General features: G+C 31.6%; 1 protein-coding gene across 1 annotated transcript; it reads right to left on the bottom strand.

Moving 5' to 3' along the window:
- Positions 1-24: 24 nt before the first annotated feature.
- Positions 25-11,090, bottom strand: LOC133205009 (uncharacterized). The gene is made up of 16 exons (XM_061340750.1): positions 11,060-11,090; positions 10,384-10,467; positions 10,201-10,262; positions 9,686-9,761; positions 7,857-7,974; positions 7,395-7,570; positions 7,021-7,236; positions 6,666-6,917; positions 6,061-6,342; positions 4,839-5,012; positions 4,446-4,636; positions 3,993-4,158; positions 1,087-1,302; positions 714-857; positions 361-626; positions 25-126 (listed from the first exon to the last, which is right to left on the bottom strand). The coding sequence occupies exons 1-16, from the start codon at positions 11,088-11,090 to the stop codon at positions 25-27; spliced, it is 2,556 nt and encodes an 851-aa protein (XP_061196734.1).
- Positions 11,091-17,209: the final 6,119 nt, after the last annotated feature.

Here is a 17,209-nt window from a genome sequence, read left to right as displayed (position 1 = left end):
AGAACACGCATGTTATTACATTGATTATTTGATTAAGTTTTGTTTACATGAACCTTCATGTAGTATGACATCGTCAATAGCAGCAGAACTTCCGTATCCGGTTCCCATTGTATAACGAAAGATTATCTGAAAGTAAAATCATGTCGTTACATCCTATTTTAATGTGCGGAAAGAAAAAATACTGTAAATCACTTTTTATTCGCGAGAACTTTATTTTTGCGTGATTACACAAAACCATCTGCTCGCGAAAATTGCATTCTCGCATATATTTGTGTTATTTCTGAAAAATTTGGGTGAAGAGTATTACAATAACGAACATTTTTTTTTACTTTTAAACTTCTGAGCAGGTAAAGACAATACCTGAAAATGGTTCTGTGGATACATATCGATCATTGTTTTTCCCCAATCATCATATAGTTTTGAAGTTAAAGTAAGTGGATTGGATAGAAGCTCTGATGTCACATCTTTGACATAAACTTTAAGGGTGGAATCGTCACTACCATAGACGGAGTAGGAAAACGCCAAGCAATACCCTCTTGCAGATTGAATTTCGTAAGTTTTGGAAAATATATCGGCATAATCATCAAAAGCTCCTCGGCGTAACGATTCCGTGTAAAGAAAACTTCCTACAAAAGGAAAATTGTTAGTAAATGTAAATTTTAAAAAATGGTGAAAGTAGTTATGTATATTATTAATATTCGATAGGCTTTTACCTTTAGTGGAATTTTTATTGTCAAGTCGTGGTTTTTGTAGGTACTGCGTGTCTTTTGGTTTATCAACCCACCAGTCAAAATAATCTTCATAACTTTGACTAAATCCACACAAGTTTCCCTCAAAGTCACAGAGTGTTGGAATTCCTTTATTAAATATTAATAAAGCTGCTTCATCAGAAGGGCAAAAGTTAACAGAAGTGCGTTTAATTCGTATTCCTAATTTGTTGTTAACGTGTGCTTTTTACAGCATCCATAACATAGAATCAGTTATCATTGTTTTGTTCAAATGTCTATGAAGCTTCAGAAGAAATTCTTGAGAGATTTTCAAACAAAATACCCATGCTAAGGTATGACGAAGAAATAAGAATCTTACTTATCCTTGATGAACGGAAAGTTCTGACACAAACAGGGAACATGTCGGACCACACTGCAAAAGCAGGTTGATCTAAACAGGTCAGGGTGGCTGGATGTTTTGGATTTTTAAATTGATAGCCATTATGGCATTGGTAGGTCACTGTATCTCCCACAAAGTGAGTGCTGTATGTAACAAAACAATGGGCTGTAGGTACTGGTTCAATACAAGTCTTCTCTGCAAAAAATAAATTGTTCAAAATATGATATAAAGCAATGCACACAGACGTGCAAACACAATCTGACAAGCTGATTTAATTATTCACAAAGTGTGTTTGAAGGATTGAATGTTCAAAATTCTACGTTTATCGACATTTTGAAAAAAAGATAATTGGTCCAGACCACACGTGAAGGATAATCAGACAGACAACTAGACAAAAAACAAGAGGTAAAACCAAATGGGTGAATTTAAAAAAAAAAATGACCAGACACATATTTATCAATCTTCACTAAAAATACAGGCAATGGGAATGAATTTCTGCATCTCAGCATATGTCTTTTGACATTGTCTAAATACCTGCCAAATATCTCATTGATATCTCAAGTCACAGAAATGTTATGCCCAAAAATGATGCTGAAAATCTCAGGAGTGCAACACCTTTCTGTGATATTTTGAAAATTCAATATTTTTTATCTGCGAAATAAATAATAATGATTTATGTAGGATATAAAGACATTCCTGATAATATTCAAAGTATTGAGCTTTAAATGTAGACTGTTGCAACTTTTGTTTGACCAAGTTGTGGCCATGGCTGATGCTGAAAAAAATGTTATACCATGTCAGAAGTGCAACAGAAAAAATGTAGTGTTGCCAAAAAAACAAAAAAAAACAAAAAAACAAAAAAACAAAAACATTGATCTTAAAAATCTTTGTGACAATTAAGTAAGAAAAAAGAAGAATTTTCAAAGTGTAAAATAATAACTGATATATCATATAAATTTTTAAAATGTTATTTGAATCACAAGCAGCATTAATGAGAATCAAAATCTGTGCATGCCCAATTATGTCAGGAGTGCGACATTTGATGTTTTGCTCCCCAGTATGGAAAAACTATCAGCATATGATTCTCTGATTTTTATTTTGGAACATAAAGACACAAAGAACATTTTTACCAAATAGACCTATCAATTACAAGGTCTGTCTGTGTTTCAGATCTTTATTTCTCTGGTCTTGAGTACAACATATTTTTTTTAAATCCAAGTTATCTGATAAAAAGACTTCTATTCATACTCATGAATATTCTTTAATCAATGTTGAGCTTGAATATTTTAGTACTAAATTATTGACAGTTTTGTTATTAAATTCTCTCTCTTTTTGAATTTTATCAATCCAGTTGTGTTTTTATCTCCTCTTTGAATTTTTTTACGAAATATAAAAAAAAAACCACACACTCAAAAATTGTTTTAACATTCAAGTAATTCCACCTCAACTTTACTGAAACAACAGAACATGTACTGATGTAATTTATGCTTCAAAATTCTACTTTGAAGACTTGCATGCTCTTGGTCAGGAGTGCAACAAAAATGTTTGAATTATTGCTGATCAAATATTAATAAATATAATGAAAAAATCAATGAATAGAATGTTTCTGGTTGACCTCAATTGCTTACAGTGTTTGTCCCGTGTAGGAAAATATACTGTAAAATATACTTTTATCTTCTAAATATATTTTAGCTAGTTTTTTGACATAAATGGGGAATAATTCAAGATATTAAGCCAAGTTTAAATGCTTTTTTTAAACCATAAAGTATTGGACTATAAATATTGTACAATTTCCTTCCCACTTGATGTTGCCAACAGTTTATGAAGTTTTGTGTTCTATAGTTTTAATCTTTACTGCAGTCAGGAGTGCAGCAAAACTGTTTTATAATTATCGATGAACTTCATCTTTCTTTTGCTAAAAAATAAATTTCAGCAAGTTTTATACTATTTGTAGTTCACATCATTATGTCTATCAACAAATTGCAGATATTGTTTGGACATTTCACAGTCATTTCATAGGTTAGTTTTCATCACTAAACATATGTTTTGAAATATATATTACACAAGCAAATAATAGTGTTTTAAAGTCTTGAAAATATGAAAAACTTGCCGTAAATGATAAAAAATATCAAAACGACGAATTGATTTACAAACTTTAAATGAGTTATGTGTTAGAATTTTAAATCTATGTTTAACAAAATAAATATCAGATGTCAGAAGTGCAACAAAATAAGGTAAAATAGGATAACTTCAAAATCTAGTATTTTTTTGTAAGAAAACTTATATATCAAAATTCTTTTTTTGGTAAGATTTAAAAAGATAACTTAAATGGACAAAAAAGTAATTTTGGGGGGAATTTATTGTATCATATTTCTTTCATATTAAAACTTCAAACCAGAATTGAAAAAAAATTAATGTAAAATGACAATCAAAAAGCCAATTTCTTTCACATATACAAGAGAAGAAACTCAATCAAGGTTTTGATCTAATCATTTATGTCCCTGATATCATTCTGAAGCATAAAAAACTATAATTTCTTTTGATGTATTTTAGAAAGTCTTTTAAGATGTAGTAATATTTTCTTTTTTCAAATAAATTTTAACTTATAAAATCTCTCTTTTTTTTTTAATGCAATTGCCTATTCTATTGCCAATTCAGGAACTCTGACTAGAATTCATGTACAGTATGATGATATAAGTGAAAAATTGTTATGGTTAGTTGAATTTTTTCCAAAAAATTCAATTTGGTCGTCATTATTTTTGTAATTCACCCAAAAACAACCTTACACAGCATATCACATAAAGAAATATGTCATATGGTCTCGGGTTGAAGGTTTAATATCAGCATACTCCAATGTTATTGAAATTTTATAAATTTAACCTTACTTTGTCCGCTATTGATGGTGTAGTACATGGTGAACCCTGCTCCGGTGATGGTCTCATCTGACTGGAATGTAAGTTTGACTTTATTGGAGGATGAGATCATCGGGTACGGATTGATGTTACCACAGTGCGTTCCAATTAAACTCGAACTATTTCCTTCATCGTATACCTGCGGCATTATATGGAATATTATTTGTGTCTTTTAGCATTGATATTTTTAAAGTCTTTATTTGGAGATATAAGCAATGAATTAAGAGTGTTTTAGACATACGCACAAAAGAAAACATAAAGATTCGCGCAGACACTGTAATACCTTTCATGCAAGAATAACACGCTGTATCAAACTGATTCTAATACAATATGTACTGAAAGTTCTTTTCAAATAATTAAATACACATGTGACTTTGACTAACAATTTCTTGTTCTCATTATCAACTCTTACCCTGGCACACTTACCATAAGGGCATCGAATTGACAACCTGCACTTAGTTCGATGTCCATTCTGGTGATTAGGAGAGAGATGCTAAAGAGACTGCGTGTCTCGATTTCATAGTTACATTCCATGGAGTTGTTGTAGTTGTTAAGATTAATGATTCCACCCTCTCCAGACTCGCTTGTGTAAAACTTCTTCCCACACATTGGATTTTCTAAAGAAAGTTTCACATAACAATCTGATGAATATAGAAGTTAGATGTAATTTTGATCACAAGGACACTTTGAAGGTTTTTCACATTTACCCCCCCCCCCTCCGGATAATAAAATTATCCGATTTTCCAACAACTTTCCTGATATCACTCGAATGAAAAATAATTTTCAAAGCCCAATACACAGCTAAATGAGTGTACGTACCAACACAATCCTGTTTATTACATTCTCTCTCTTCGTTGTCACTTCCCTGACACTGTGCACCATCACCCACAGGCGGAGGACTATTACAGAGTCTGTATCGATACTGCTTCCCTCCCCCACAGCTATGATCACACTGCTGCCAACCTCCCCAAGGACCCCATCCCCCATTCATATCTGGAAGAAGAATAACAACGAACAAGGTTAATTCGTGTACATGTATAAGCAATGGTGTAAAAGGAGAAGAAAACGAACAGTGACCAATCTCATAAATCAAGTAAACAAAATGAATCGTGAACAGGGCAAAAGCACGGACCCCTGGAAACACAAAAGATGGGATCGGGTGTCTAGGAGGAGTAAGCATCCCCTTTGGGCCGGTCACACCCTCCGTGGGCCTTATGTATTGATGAGGTAGACGGGGTATTCCATCGTAAAATTTAGTATAAAACAATGACAAATGGTATGAAATATGTCAGACAAAATACAAGCCAACGATAGGATGTATTTACAAACAATGTCTTTATAACGACCGTAGAATGTGCGAGAAGCTGACTTTAAACAGGGTTGTTGAAATCCATGTCAGTCTGTGCCTCGGGAAAAATTGATCATACTCAGGTCATGCTCTTGTGTATTGAATCAGTTGGGAGACATAAACACCATATAAAATTGAAATATTTATTTAGAATTTTCTTTTTAAAAAGTAAATACTTTTTTGAATATTATAAAATGGAAATTTTACTACATTCTGGTTGATGTTAGATTGTTTTATGTTTAAAAGCAATGGTTGTCAAATATTTAAGTAGAGCTGTCCTAATGAGATTACGTTATGTACTCTCCGGGTACATTCAAAATGTTGATCATCTGATATATTAGTAAATGTATTTCAATTACCAAATGAGAAACTTTCGATTTTACTGCATATTTCCTGTGAAAAAAAATACTTATTAAATCTACTTATTTTTAGAATCACTAAATCATAAAATGTAGGCTAGATTTAGCATCCCGAAGCACGTATCATATTAGTACTAGACATCCATACATGCATTTTATTTGAAAGTTTGGCCAGAACATCTCTAGCAATAAGTTGGCAACAGAGGTTGATGCTTTACTTAACCTCTCGTCTACAGACTAACAGACAAACAGAAGGACATGGTGTTTTTGACGAACAACCTCAACATGTTTGTGATAAATGGTCTAGTATTTGCAGTTGATTACAAAAACGTACGTTTTTCGTACGTATAGACACTGATGGCGTGCGTTCCTCCCATAGATGAGATTCCACAGTCGTTGGACAGACCTAACAAGGAGAAAGTTCTAAAGGCATTGTCGTCTGTTAGACATTCGGTGTTGTTAAACATGGCAAACACAGAGAAACCATTGGACGCTGCAATATCGGCACATTTCCTCACGATCTCTAGTTGGTCGAAAATTAAACCGCGGAAGTTTCCAGCTGATGATATGGTCATATTGCTTACATCTATTTTCCAACATCCAACATAGTAAGCGCCTATCAAAATTATAAAAAAAAAATAAATAAATAAATAAATAAATAAATAAAAAACTATTTTTGAGGTACTATTTATTTTTTGTGTTAATATCTTTGTCATAATTATAAACCAAAGAATGCTTCAAAACACGAAAAGCAGAAGCATTGCATTTTATTAGTCTGCTATTTAATTTCCTTGTAATTAACATACTGAACATTTTGTACTAGTTCAAATTATTCATTATTGAAGAATAAAAATTGGTTTAACACAACTTCTAACAACAATATCTGAAAATTTAATTAAAATATATCTTTTTCAAAAGTATCCATGCTGAAACACATACGTCTGCAAGTGTTTTGACAATTCTGGACCTCCCTCGAGCTGCCAGGACAATCCCGGAGATCGGAACATTCTGGTCTGCAAAATCTCTGGCGTTGTTGCTGACAATTTAAGTCACATCTTGACCATTTCGACCAGGGTAGCCATCCATTACTCTGACAAGGAGATGACTGAAGATTCATCAGACCACTTATAGAGATTGAGGGACTATGGACCGGTGTAGGATGCAATGTTGGATTCGTGGGTGCAATGTCACCTAAAGGGAAAAATAAATATTATGAAAACGCTAACAATTGCTTTGATTAATCATTGTAAAAAGTGTTATGATTAAGGCAAAGTTAGCTTTTACTGCGACCTACCACATCTGTATAACGTGTTAACTTTATCGATGTCGAGCTGACTGAAGCCGTGCCTCTGACCTATTTCCGCTTTAGTGTTCCGGATGGGTAATAATGTAGGATTGCCGTTTCTGCTAAACGCTGTCTTGGAGTAGTGCATAACACTGCCGTAATCATACGTAATACCTAAGGTATCCACTTCCATTGAACTTAATTTATCAAAGTTCTTTACTTTGTCTACAATTGTGAAAAAAATGTTCTCTTGCTGAAATTTAGAACATTGTATTTTTATTTGTATTTGTATTTGAACTTGTATTTACAGCCAACAATTTGGAGATTATTTTGTATACAAAGCTGCATGATATTTTATTCTGCTGATATACTGGACATCGTACCACGGATTATATTCGATTTAATCACCCGAACCCAAGAGTCTCTGTCGGGGCGACTTTGTTCGTGAAAGAAACCTACAGCATGCATTAACTCATGGATGGCTGTGCCCTTCTTCAGACAATCTGAAGCCAATGAGACATTCTGTGAACCACCTTGTCTTCCAATGTTAGAGAAACACCTAAACCAGGGAAAGATATAATACTATAATTTAAAGTTATGTCTTCTATATACTTATAATTGTGTATTTTTCAATTATATTTAAATTGAAATTTACTTGAAAAAGTCCTTTTACTAGAGTAAAAGCAGCTTAACCATTTCCTTGCAGATATCCCAAACTTTGCACTGTGCATTATAGCATTCCAAATTTTTGCTCCATATAACGATAGATTATCCCAGATTTTATATGCATTTAATTTTGGAAAAGAAATATGTACCATATAAGACAATTATTCAGTTTCACGTACCCATTTAGTTGTTTAAATACAATATAGTCTTTCTGAGTTGTTCGCGGTATGAATCTGATGCATGTATTGTTATGGAAATCTTCTATTGCCTTTAAGACATCTTGTCTGTCTTCTAGCTCTGCAAGTTTGAATTTTTCCCTTAATATATACACATATTTTAAATAGCAATGAACGGAACTGAAACTGAATTTTCATGGCTTACTTGTTAAGCTATGAAAACAACAAGTAAATCATGAAAATGTACATATATATTTATTTCAATGATTCAGAATTGAAAGAAATACCTGTTGTCAAGGAGCATAGAATACATACAATGTTTACATGAAATATATGGAGATAACGAACTGTAATATTGAAGCTCAAAAGTCCATTAAACAATACAAAATAGGAGCAGAGCAAACACGGACCTCCAAAACATCACAGGTGGGATCAGGTGCCATGGAGGAGTAAGAATCCCCTGCCGACCGGTCACACCCGCCGTGTGCTCCTTGTCATGATCGGGAAATAACGGTAAAATCCGTCAACAATTTAGTTTGTAAATAATGGCCTAACAATTAGGATGAAAAACGTCAGTCAGCATTTGACTCAATGATAAATTGTATTTGCTGACAAGGTCATTGTATCGACCATACATGTAGAACTTACGTAATGATGACTTTAAACGAGACTGCTGATATTCTTGTTTCATCAATTGTTTGTCAATAATTTACCTCGTTTTACAAATTGTACATACGTAAAGCATGCTCTTGCGTATCGAATCAACTGAGAGATATAAACCCCATATGCAGGTGATGAAGGTATATTGCCGCATAAGTAAGGGAAGTTGACGATTGAAAAGTTAAAGTCATCACGTTTATCATAAAGCTTGGTTGTTAGATTACCATTAACGTCTTTTTCAAGTAAAATATCCAAATATGAAACAGATGTGTCAGACTTTGTGGTATTTTTTATCTCAAGTTCACTGGGATATATAGTATCGACATAAGAATGGAAATAACCATTGTTAATCGTCGATATATCTAAATGTCGACTTGAAGGCCACAGCAACTGTTTTCTTCTTTTCACGTATAAGATTTTGGACAAATTCTGCTTCATATGAATACAAAAAAAGGTCTGCTAATAACGGGGCGCAATTGGTACCCATGGGAATTCCAATAGATTGTTGGAAGACCTGGTCTCCAAAAACCACATAGATATTGTCAATCAGAAACTCAAGCATCTTTTTAATGTCAACTTCAGAGTACTTGTGTGTACAATCAGAATGTTTTTTAACAAAATAGTTTTGCAAATGGCCAATGACAATAAAAACAAATGATATAAAATAAAATGATATAAAAACAAAATTAATAATGACAACAATTCCACATATCATAATTTGTCATCAAATTGGCATCAAAATAAATGCTAGTTCAGATACAAGCAATATATATACTCTATTCAATGATTATAAGAAGTATTTTACTTGATGAATAAGGTATCAAAATTTCAAGATTAATTGTCAAAGCTTATGTAAAAATTAATGAAGTTGGAGCATATCATTTATTTTTACAGAAACAATTGGTTTACATTAGTTTTTGAGAGTAAAATTAAATTAACATGTCACATCTTACAATGTATCACTTTCCAAAATCTAAAATAAAGTTTTTATTTCAAGATTCCTAAGTTTCATTTTCCCTATATTCTTCACTAAAAATAAATAGTTACACATCGTCGTAGTTAAAGGCACTACGACGAATACATTTAATTACAGTAATTTAAACTAAAAAAAAAAGAATCGTAAAATATATAAATAAAGAATTTTAGACGATGTATCTATCATTGTGACTTACTGAAAATAGGATCAAATTCATAGGGAACTATTCTTGTGTTCCATAAAGCGCTGCTGTTTCTTATTGCTGCCCTATTCTGTGGAAATAAAAAGCAACCTGAAATTGCCAATCTTGTTTTTTTTAATTAAATATAGCAGTCTATAAACGTAATGCAATGGCAAAGTTTTGTTATAGACCATACGCTCTCTTTTTCAATTTTGTAGATATTACTAGTATTCCTTAAAATACAAAATTCGTGTCTGATATTCATAATTTCTACCGTCTGTCTGTCTGTCTTTCTGTCATTTTTGGGTGACACGATAACACATGGAGCTTTCATCCACATCCAACTTTTTTAATAAGTATGATGTACATGTATGATACATGAAGACGATTTCACATTGATTAGATGCAGATTAAGTATTGTTTTATGTCATTGCTATAATAATGCACATACATTATACTAGTACATACTAACATAAAATTTAGCGGCCTATATCAATTATTTCCCAAGCTTTTGGTATAAATTTACTTACAGAATGATGATGGTGTTTATGGTATCCTTTAATATCACCCTCAAATAGATTTAAACCAGCTCCTGAAAATATTAACAGTATAAGTACAAATTGGTTTGTTTCTTGGCATTACATATCTTTAAAAAAATCACCAATGTATCAAATTGTTATTTGATATAATCAGGGAGAAAAAAAAACCCTTACCCGCATTTACATGATAGATGTAATCGTAAATAGTAGAATCTGAGCGACCATCTAGCCATTGAGATATAGCATGGAGTTTCTGAGCTGAAATTCAAAAGGGATAATAATACCAAAATTTCCAAAAATATAAGTGCAGGAATGCAAAACCAATTTTCGGATTACACAGAAATTTATTGCTAAACCTTGACAAATACTGTGAAATTATGAGGATAACATGCAAAACAATAAAACAAAAATCATTACACTTTTCATTGAAATTCTGATGATGATTGTCAAACACAAGATGCGCGAGAAATATATATAGCCCTTTTTTCACCAGAAAGGTTTGTAAACCTTTTTTAAAAAAAATCTTTTATACTAATACTAAATATTTAATAAAATCGTCTTTTTGCACCAAAAAGTATTTTAAATATTAAATACATGAAAAACATGTTAAATAGATGAAAAACATGACAATGATATATGTTACTGAATTTAAAGCCATGATTTGTTTTAAATACAATTCTATGCATTTAGAAAACAAGAGACGAGAAGTTCTTCCACATGTAAGCTGGGAAATTCTTTTCTCAACTATTTATTTTTTAGATCCATTTTGAAGGTTTATAATATTAAAATTTTATTTCTAATTTTAATTTTATCTTTTCTTTTCATGATATATACACACTAGGTCATTTACTGTCTAATACAACATCAAAGAATGTAGGCATACTCATACCCTAAATTTAAAGTCTGTAGCTGATTACATAATAAATGTTAAGATCGCAATTAAATGCTAAATATTTCAACTGATAAGTTCAAATTCTGTTAAATCTGTACAACTTTCTATTTACGTTAACTACTGACGTCATACGCTGTCTTTATATCTCACATATTTTTATTTCCAGGACTGGGTCTATAATGGACTTTGAGCCAATTGCTTCCATTGCCCTTCATTAAGATAAATTATCAGTAATTAATTGGAAGGAATTTCTAAATGATTTTGTCACATGGCGATTAGGTAAATAGGATTGTTAGATTCCGTAATCAACACCCCCTGTCCTTTCGTTTATCTGACTTTTAATTTTACTTTATGCAAAAATCAGCCTTTTCCTCCAGTACATATGTCCTCTACAAATTTGAATTGAAAAATTCTAAATTTTGTAGAGGACACATAAGTCTTTAAATTTATTTTTCATAAAATACAAGTGAAAATGTTAGGAATAATATTCTAACATAACATATATTTTTTCTTCTTCTTGATGTTTTGAAAAATATCGAAAAGTGAAATAATTTTCTTCAACAACTTTATGATATAATCAATGTTTAATGTTTGAATTGTCTTGCACGTCCAGTGTAATAATTCAAAAATGAATACCTTTTATTTTATCGAATACAATCTGTCAGAAAAGAGAAATTCATTCTTGATCCAGAGTTTGGGCATTTTTACGAAAAGAAAATTGTAAATATTTTATCAAACTGCTTTTAATGCAGGGGACATATTTCCTACAAAAAATTGGAATAAAATACAAGACATAAAAGAAAATTTGTTTATTTACTTACAATAGTTTAGAGAAAATATTGCGAAAGAGAAACATTTACTAAGAGAAGAAAAATAGAAGATAAAAAAGGGTAGCAAAATTATAAACCAAGAGACAAAATTATATATATATTATCTTATGAATTTACAGAGTTTCATTACAAATTGATATCTGAAAAGATACATTTATTTTAATTTGATATGTGATATGTTAGTAATTTTGCTCTTTGTATTTAACACATACCGAATGATATCTTCCCTAAAGTTTTCGAAGACCTGCTATTTTTGTTCACATTAATATGATAGTTAAATTGATTCATTACTTCTATAATTTTATTATAAATCCATACCTATGTGATATCTATGATGATGAGTTTGATGAATCTGAAATTTAAAAGAATTTCAATTTCAATTTCAAAGGAAAGAATATTTACACAATTTTAAAGATAAAGCAGCATTCAAAGTAATAAATGGAAACATTTATTTTGTTTATAAATAATCTGAAATATTATAAGAACTTACCCTTGTTGAGATTCCTCGAATAAGAATAAATAGCATAAAGTATAAAAACATCATCGCACTTGTTGAGTAAAACATTTATAACATAAAAGGGAGAGTAATTGATGTCATTGCTGATGAAGTGTCATGTTGTGAAAAATTCGATACAAGTAGGGATGAATGTTTATATGTACACTGTGACGGGGTTCCTTGTGCGCCTTCTGTTTATAGAAAGTAATCAAGAATAGTTTGGGGAGGGGTTTTATCTTTGAACCTCACAGCTAAGTCAATCTAGAACTATTAGAATTATCTCTTCCGCTGCCAAAAAGACAAACAATATCAGGAACTATGAATAGATATAGATACTGGCAGTAGATAAACATGATTTTAAAAACAAGCACTGTGGATTTGGTTTTCTTGACCATTTTAAATAATCAGGTTTATTCTATTTGTATCGTAAAAATGGATCTGTCATTTTGAAAAACAAATTCAGTTTTGACTATATAATTGTTTACCAACGTGTTTACCAAAGTTTCAGTTTAATGGATTTTACCTATCCGTATATTTTCATTTATAGATATATTTCAAATAAAGATATTAGTAATATGTTATATCAGTCCTTCAAGTCCTTCAATGCATTGAAATTTTCTCTTTGCAGTAGGTGTTACCTCTACTCATTAAAAAAAAATCATGATAATAATAAAAAGTATTTCAAAGATTTGATTCGTAATACCTCGTGTAGTTAGCTTAAATTCCTCTGAAATTTATCAAGTCTTCGTCTTTAATTAAATCAAAGTATAATCCAGAGAAATAATTGATAATACAAGTACTTGTAAGGATTTTTATGAACTTTTGGAATCCAGTAGGTAGAGTAAATCAATTTACTTCCGTTAACTGGAACGCTGAAATAATGAACTTTAGAAACAAAGACTATATTGTACAATATTTGTATATTAGTAAACAAATTATATCGACAAGAAATAATGTGCTAATTATCATTGATGATCTTTAAACCTTAACAAATTTGCAGCAGTAAATCATTCTCCTTAATCCATTTATCAAGCCTAGTAGAGAATCTATGCTATAATTTTTTCACCTTTATTGTTTACCAAAATTTTTTTTATACATGAACATGTACTTCGATAGAGAAAAATAATTGGCACAAGAATATACTTTTTTATCTTAGCCAAAGTTATAGTAATGGTGATGATTAAAACAAATTTTAAAATTTCGATCTAACGGTAGGAAGTGAAGTCAATTATTTGAAATACAATTTGGTAATCCCGAGTTCTCTGACCAAATGAAAAAAAAAATGTGCAAAAAAAAAAATGTTTGCACAACACCCTACACCCTTTACAAAAATAAATTCAGTAATAAATGGAATTTTAACAGATTTCATGTGAACAAAAGCGTGGTCGTTCAGCAGGTCTCACCTAAATATTATCACGTGCGTGGTCATTAGAGTCATTTGATAAGTATATAAATATGCAATAAAATATGGAGATAACGAACTGTAATATTCAAGCTCAAAGTCCATTAAAACAATACAAATTGGGAGCAGAGCAAACATGGACCTCTGAAAACAGAGGTGGGATCAGGTGCCATGGAGGAGTGAGAATCCTCGCAGTCAAACCCGCCGTGTGCTCCTTGTCATGATCGGTAAATAACGAAAAATCCGTCGACAATTGAGTGTGTAAATAATGGTCTAACAATTAGTATGAAAAACGTCAGTCAGCATATGACTTAATGATAGATTGTATTTGTTGACAAGACCATTGTATCGACCATAGCACTTACGAAATGATGACTTTAAATGAAACTGTTGATATTCTTGTTTCATCAACTTGTTTGTTAATAACTTACCTCGTTTTAGAAATTGTTCATACATAGAGCATGCAGTTGCGTATTGAATCAACTGAGAGATATACACCCCATATGCAGATGATAAGGGTATTGCTGCATAAGTAAGGGAATTTGACGATCGAAAAGTTAAAGACATCACGTTTATCATTGTTGTTAGATTACCATTAACGTCTTTTTCAAGTAAAATATCCAGATATGAAATAGATGTGTCAGACTCTGTGGTATTTTTTATTTCAAGCTCACTGGGATATATCGTGTCAACATATGAAAAGAAATAACTATTGTTAATTGATAATACGTCGTCGATATATGTAAATTTCGAGTTGAAGGCCATAGCAAGAGATTTCTTTTTCTCATGTAATAGATTTTGAATAAATCCTGCTTCATATGAATACAAAAATAGGTCTGCTAACAACGGGGCGCAATTGGTACCAATGGGAATCCCAACAGATTGTTGGAAGACCTGGTCTCCAAAAACCACATAGATATTGTCAATATATATTTTTAACCAACATGCACGAGTTATGAAATGTTATTGAGAGAGTCGTTTTCAGCATACACTTACTTTATTTTTAACTTCAGTCACAATGAATATTCAACATTTCACGGAGAATCTCCCTTGAATGTAAATGAAATAAATCTAATTTCGATATGCTTTACAAGATATGTAGAAGTGTTTGTGTATCTTTTCTTATGTTGACTTAACACAAAGTGCTGCTTATAACATACATACAAATATAATAAGCCAAGAAATGATAAGTTTATTTCTAATTTTAATCAATATTTATTTAAGAAAAATACTTTTCAGGTATTTTTTTCATGTATTTTAAATATTTCTATGGTGATTCTGAAATTCAAAATATAAAACCTCCTATCGTGTGCATAATATTATTATAAATAAATACACTGTACATGTATTGCAGTACTTTTTTGAAATGTTAATTGTATATATGAAAACTAACTTAATTATTAATATACATTCAATTAATGTGTGGGAAATTATTACAGTAAATTAATATTGCTGTTAATTTTTTAAGGATCCTTTAGAAAACATGCATTTTCCCAAATCGTGTCCATGTCAAGTGTATTTTTCATGTAAATTAGGTAATGATACGTTGATTCTGAAAATTCAAAAATACAAAATCTCATATGTTATGCATTTTTTCCACTTTTGTGATTAATGTTTTTTTCATATATATTGTAACTACGATACCAGTAATATTTACAAATGTTACTTGGATATAAAAATTATCTTAATATTACAAATATACAATTATTACTTTGTTGGAAAAAACATTATACTGCAGCTGTTTTTATTTTTGCTCCCATGCAATATTCAGAATAGCACTGCGATTTTTTTTAAAAATAATATTACAAGATCAATTATTTTCCACAAAAAGATGACATGCTTCGGCGTGCATAGTTCTGTGTAGTAACTTTTAACACGCAGCGCCTGTGATTGTTAAGGAAACCGCCGGAAAAGGTCCACCCAATGGTCATATGATTCATCCTGTTTGGCGCCCTAATATAGTCATAACGGGAGACCAATCCAATGATCGCCTATCAAGACGGTCACGTTGTTTGGGGAAGGCAATGATAAGGTTTAAATAGAACAACCCTTCGATAAACTAATGATGAGAAATAACACAATATTATCGCCCTTTCAAATGGGCAGAAAAACGAGTTATATCTCCGCCGGAATTCACATCAAAATTCTTGAACTGGTTTTGTTCAACATTTTGGTGGTAGTGTATACACCCTGGATTTTATTATGAATAGTTTTTTTTAAAAGCAGACACATAGCCCACGCCTTATTTGATTATAATTCATTGTGCATTAATCCTTTCTTTTTTATCTAACTAAACACGATTTTAATTTTTTTTTTAATTTAGGGCTCGTTGTATTCTGTTAAGGAAATAGCAAAGTCATGCTGGAAGCAATATGATCCTAGGGAATGCCTCAACTGCCTCATGTTGGATAAATTTCATGTTGTGATGATACTTCATTATATGCTGATTATTGGTCTTAATATACTGCAGATACACCCTCATTTTTATCTTATGATCTTCATTATTTCACGACACTTCGACATTCATTATTTCATGATGATACTTTGACATTCATTCATTTTGGCAAATGCGGTCTGTCATGCTGACTGGCTTTTTCCATACTAATTGTTAGGCCATTTAAACACTGACTTGTCTAAGAATTTTTCCGTTTGCCAGAGCGTGACGGTGGGCACACGGTGGGTGTGACCGGTCGACAGGGGATGCTTACTCCTCCATGGCATATCATCCCACCTCTGATGTTTTTTAGAGGTCCGTGTTTGCTCTGCTTGTTTGAATGGACTAGTGAGCTTGAATACTGTTCGTTATATCCATATTTCATTCCTTTGACATTATACGCTAATTCTTCTCCATGTCATGATGATACTTTGACATTATATATATTGATACTTATATTTGTATGCTGATACTTTGACATTATTACCGTTGACTCTATAATATGGTGATTTGTCATTTTCTGAGTGACTCAGGTGACCTTTTCAAACTGTTTTTGTCGTTCGTAGATCGTACACTTTTGAACATTTTCAGCTTCTTTTCTGGATCCGTTGAACCATTTTCCAGTCAATTTTGCCTATAGCATATGGGTAAAGTGGAACAAAAATTGTGATTTTCATGGCCCCTTTGCCCTGGGGCATAAGGGGTAAGGCCAAAACTATCAAAATCAGTGTAATCTACAAAATTCGTCTTCTCTATACCTGGACTTCAAGCAGTCCAACTGTTGGCATGATTGTAATGAGCATTGAGCCTCTACCAAAACTGTGAAATTCATTACCCCAGGATGAGGGGGTCTGATGTGGGACTCTATTGGTCATAAAGTGAAAATGCATATTTTTTTTTAAAAAATCTTCTCTCCCATATATATTTTGCAGACAAACTAAATGGA

This window comes from Saccostrea echinata, unplaced genomic scaffold (genome assembly GCF_033153115.1).
Source record: "Saccostrea echinata isolate AGI-Se365-2 ecotype Australia unplaced genomic scaffold, CSIRO_AGI_Sech_v1 ptg000054l, whole genome shotgun sequence".
In the NCBI taxonomy this organism is placed as follows: Eukaryota; Metazoa; Mollusca; class Bivalvia; order Ostreida; family Ostreidae; genus Saccostrea; species Saccostrea echinata.
The sequence above is the reverse complement of the archived record's forward strand: the minus strand, read 5'-3'. Positions and strand labels throughout refer to the sequence as shown.

What these genes read in the sequence shown, in the direction of transcription:
- LOC133205009 (XM_061340750.1), bottom strand. Translation starts at nt 11,090, where the DNA reads ATGCCTACATTCTTTGATGTTGTATTAGACA. An exon ending in GTATTTAAACAACTAAATGG is followed by an intron (nt 7,571 to 7,856) that starts GTACGTGAAACT and finishes TCCCTGGTTTAG; the next exon opens with GTGTTTCTCTAACATTGGAA. An exon ending in CACCATCAATAGCGGACAAA is followed by an intron (nt 1,303 to 3,992) that starts GTAAGGTTAAAT and finishes TATTTTTTGCAG; the next exon opens with AGAAGACTTGTATTGAACCA.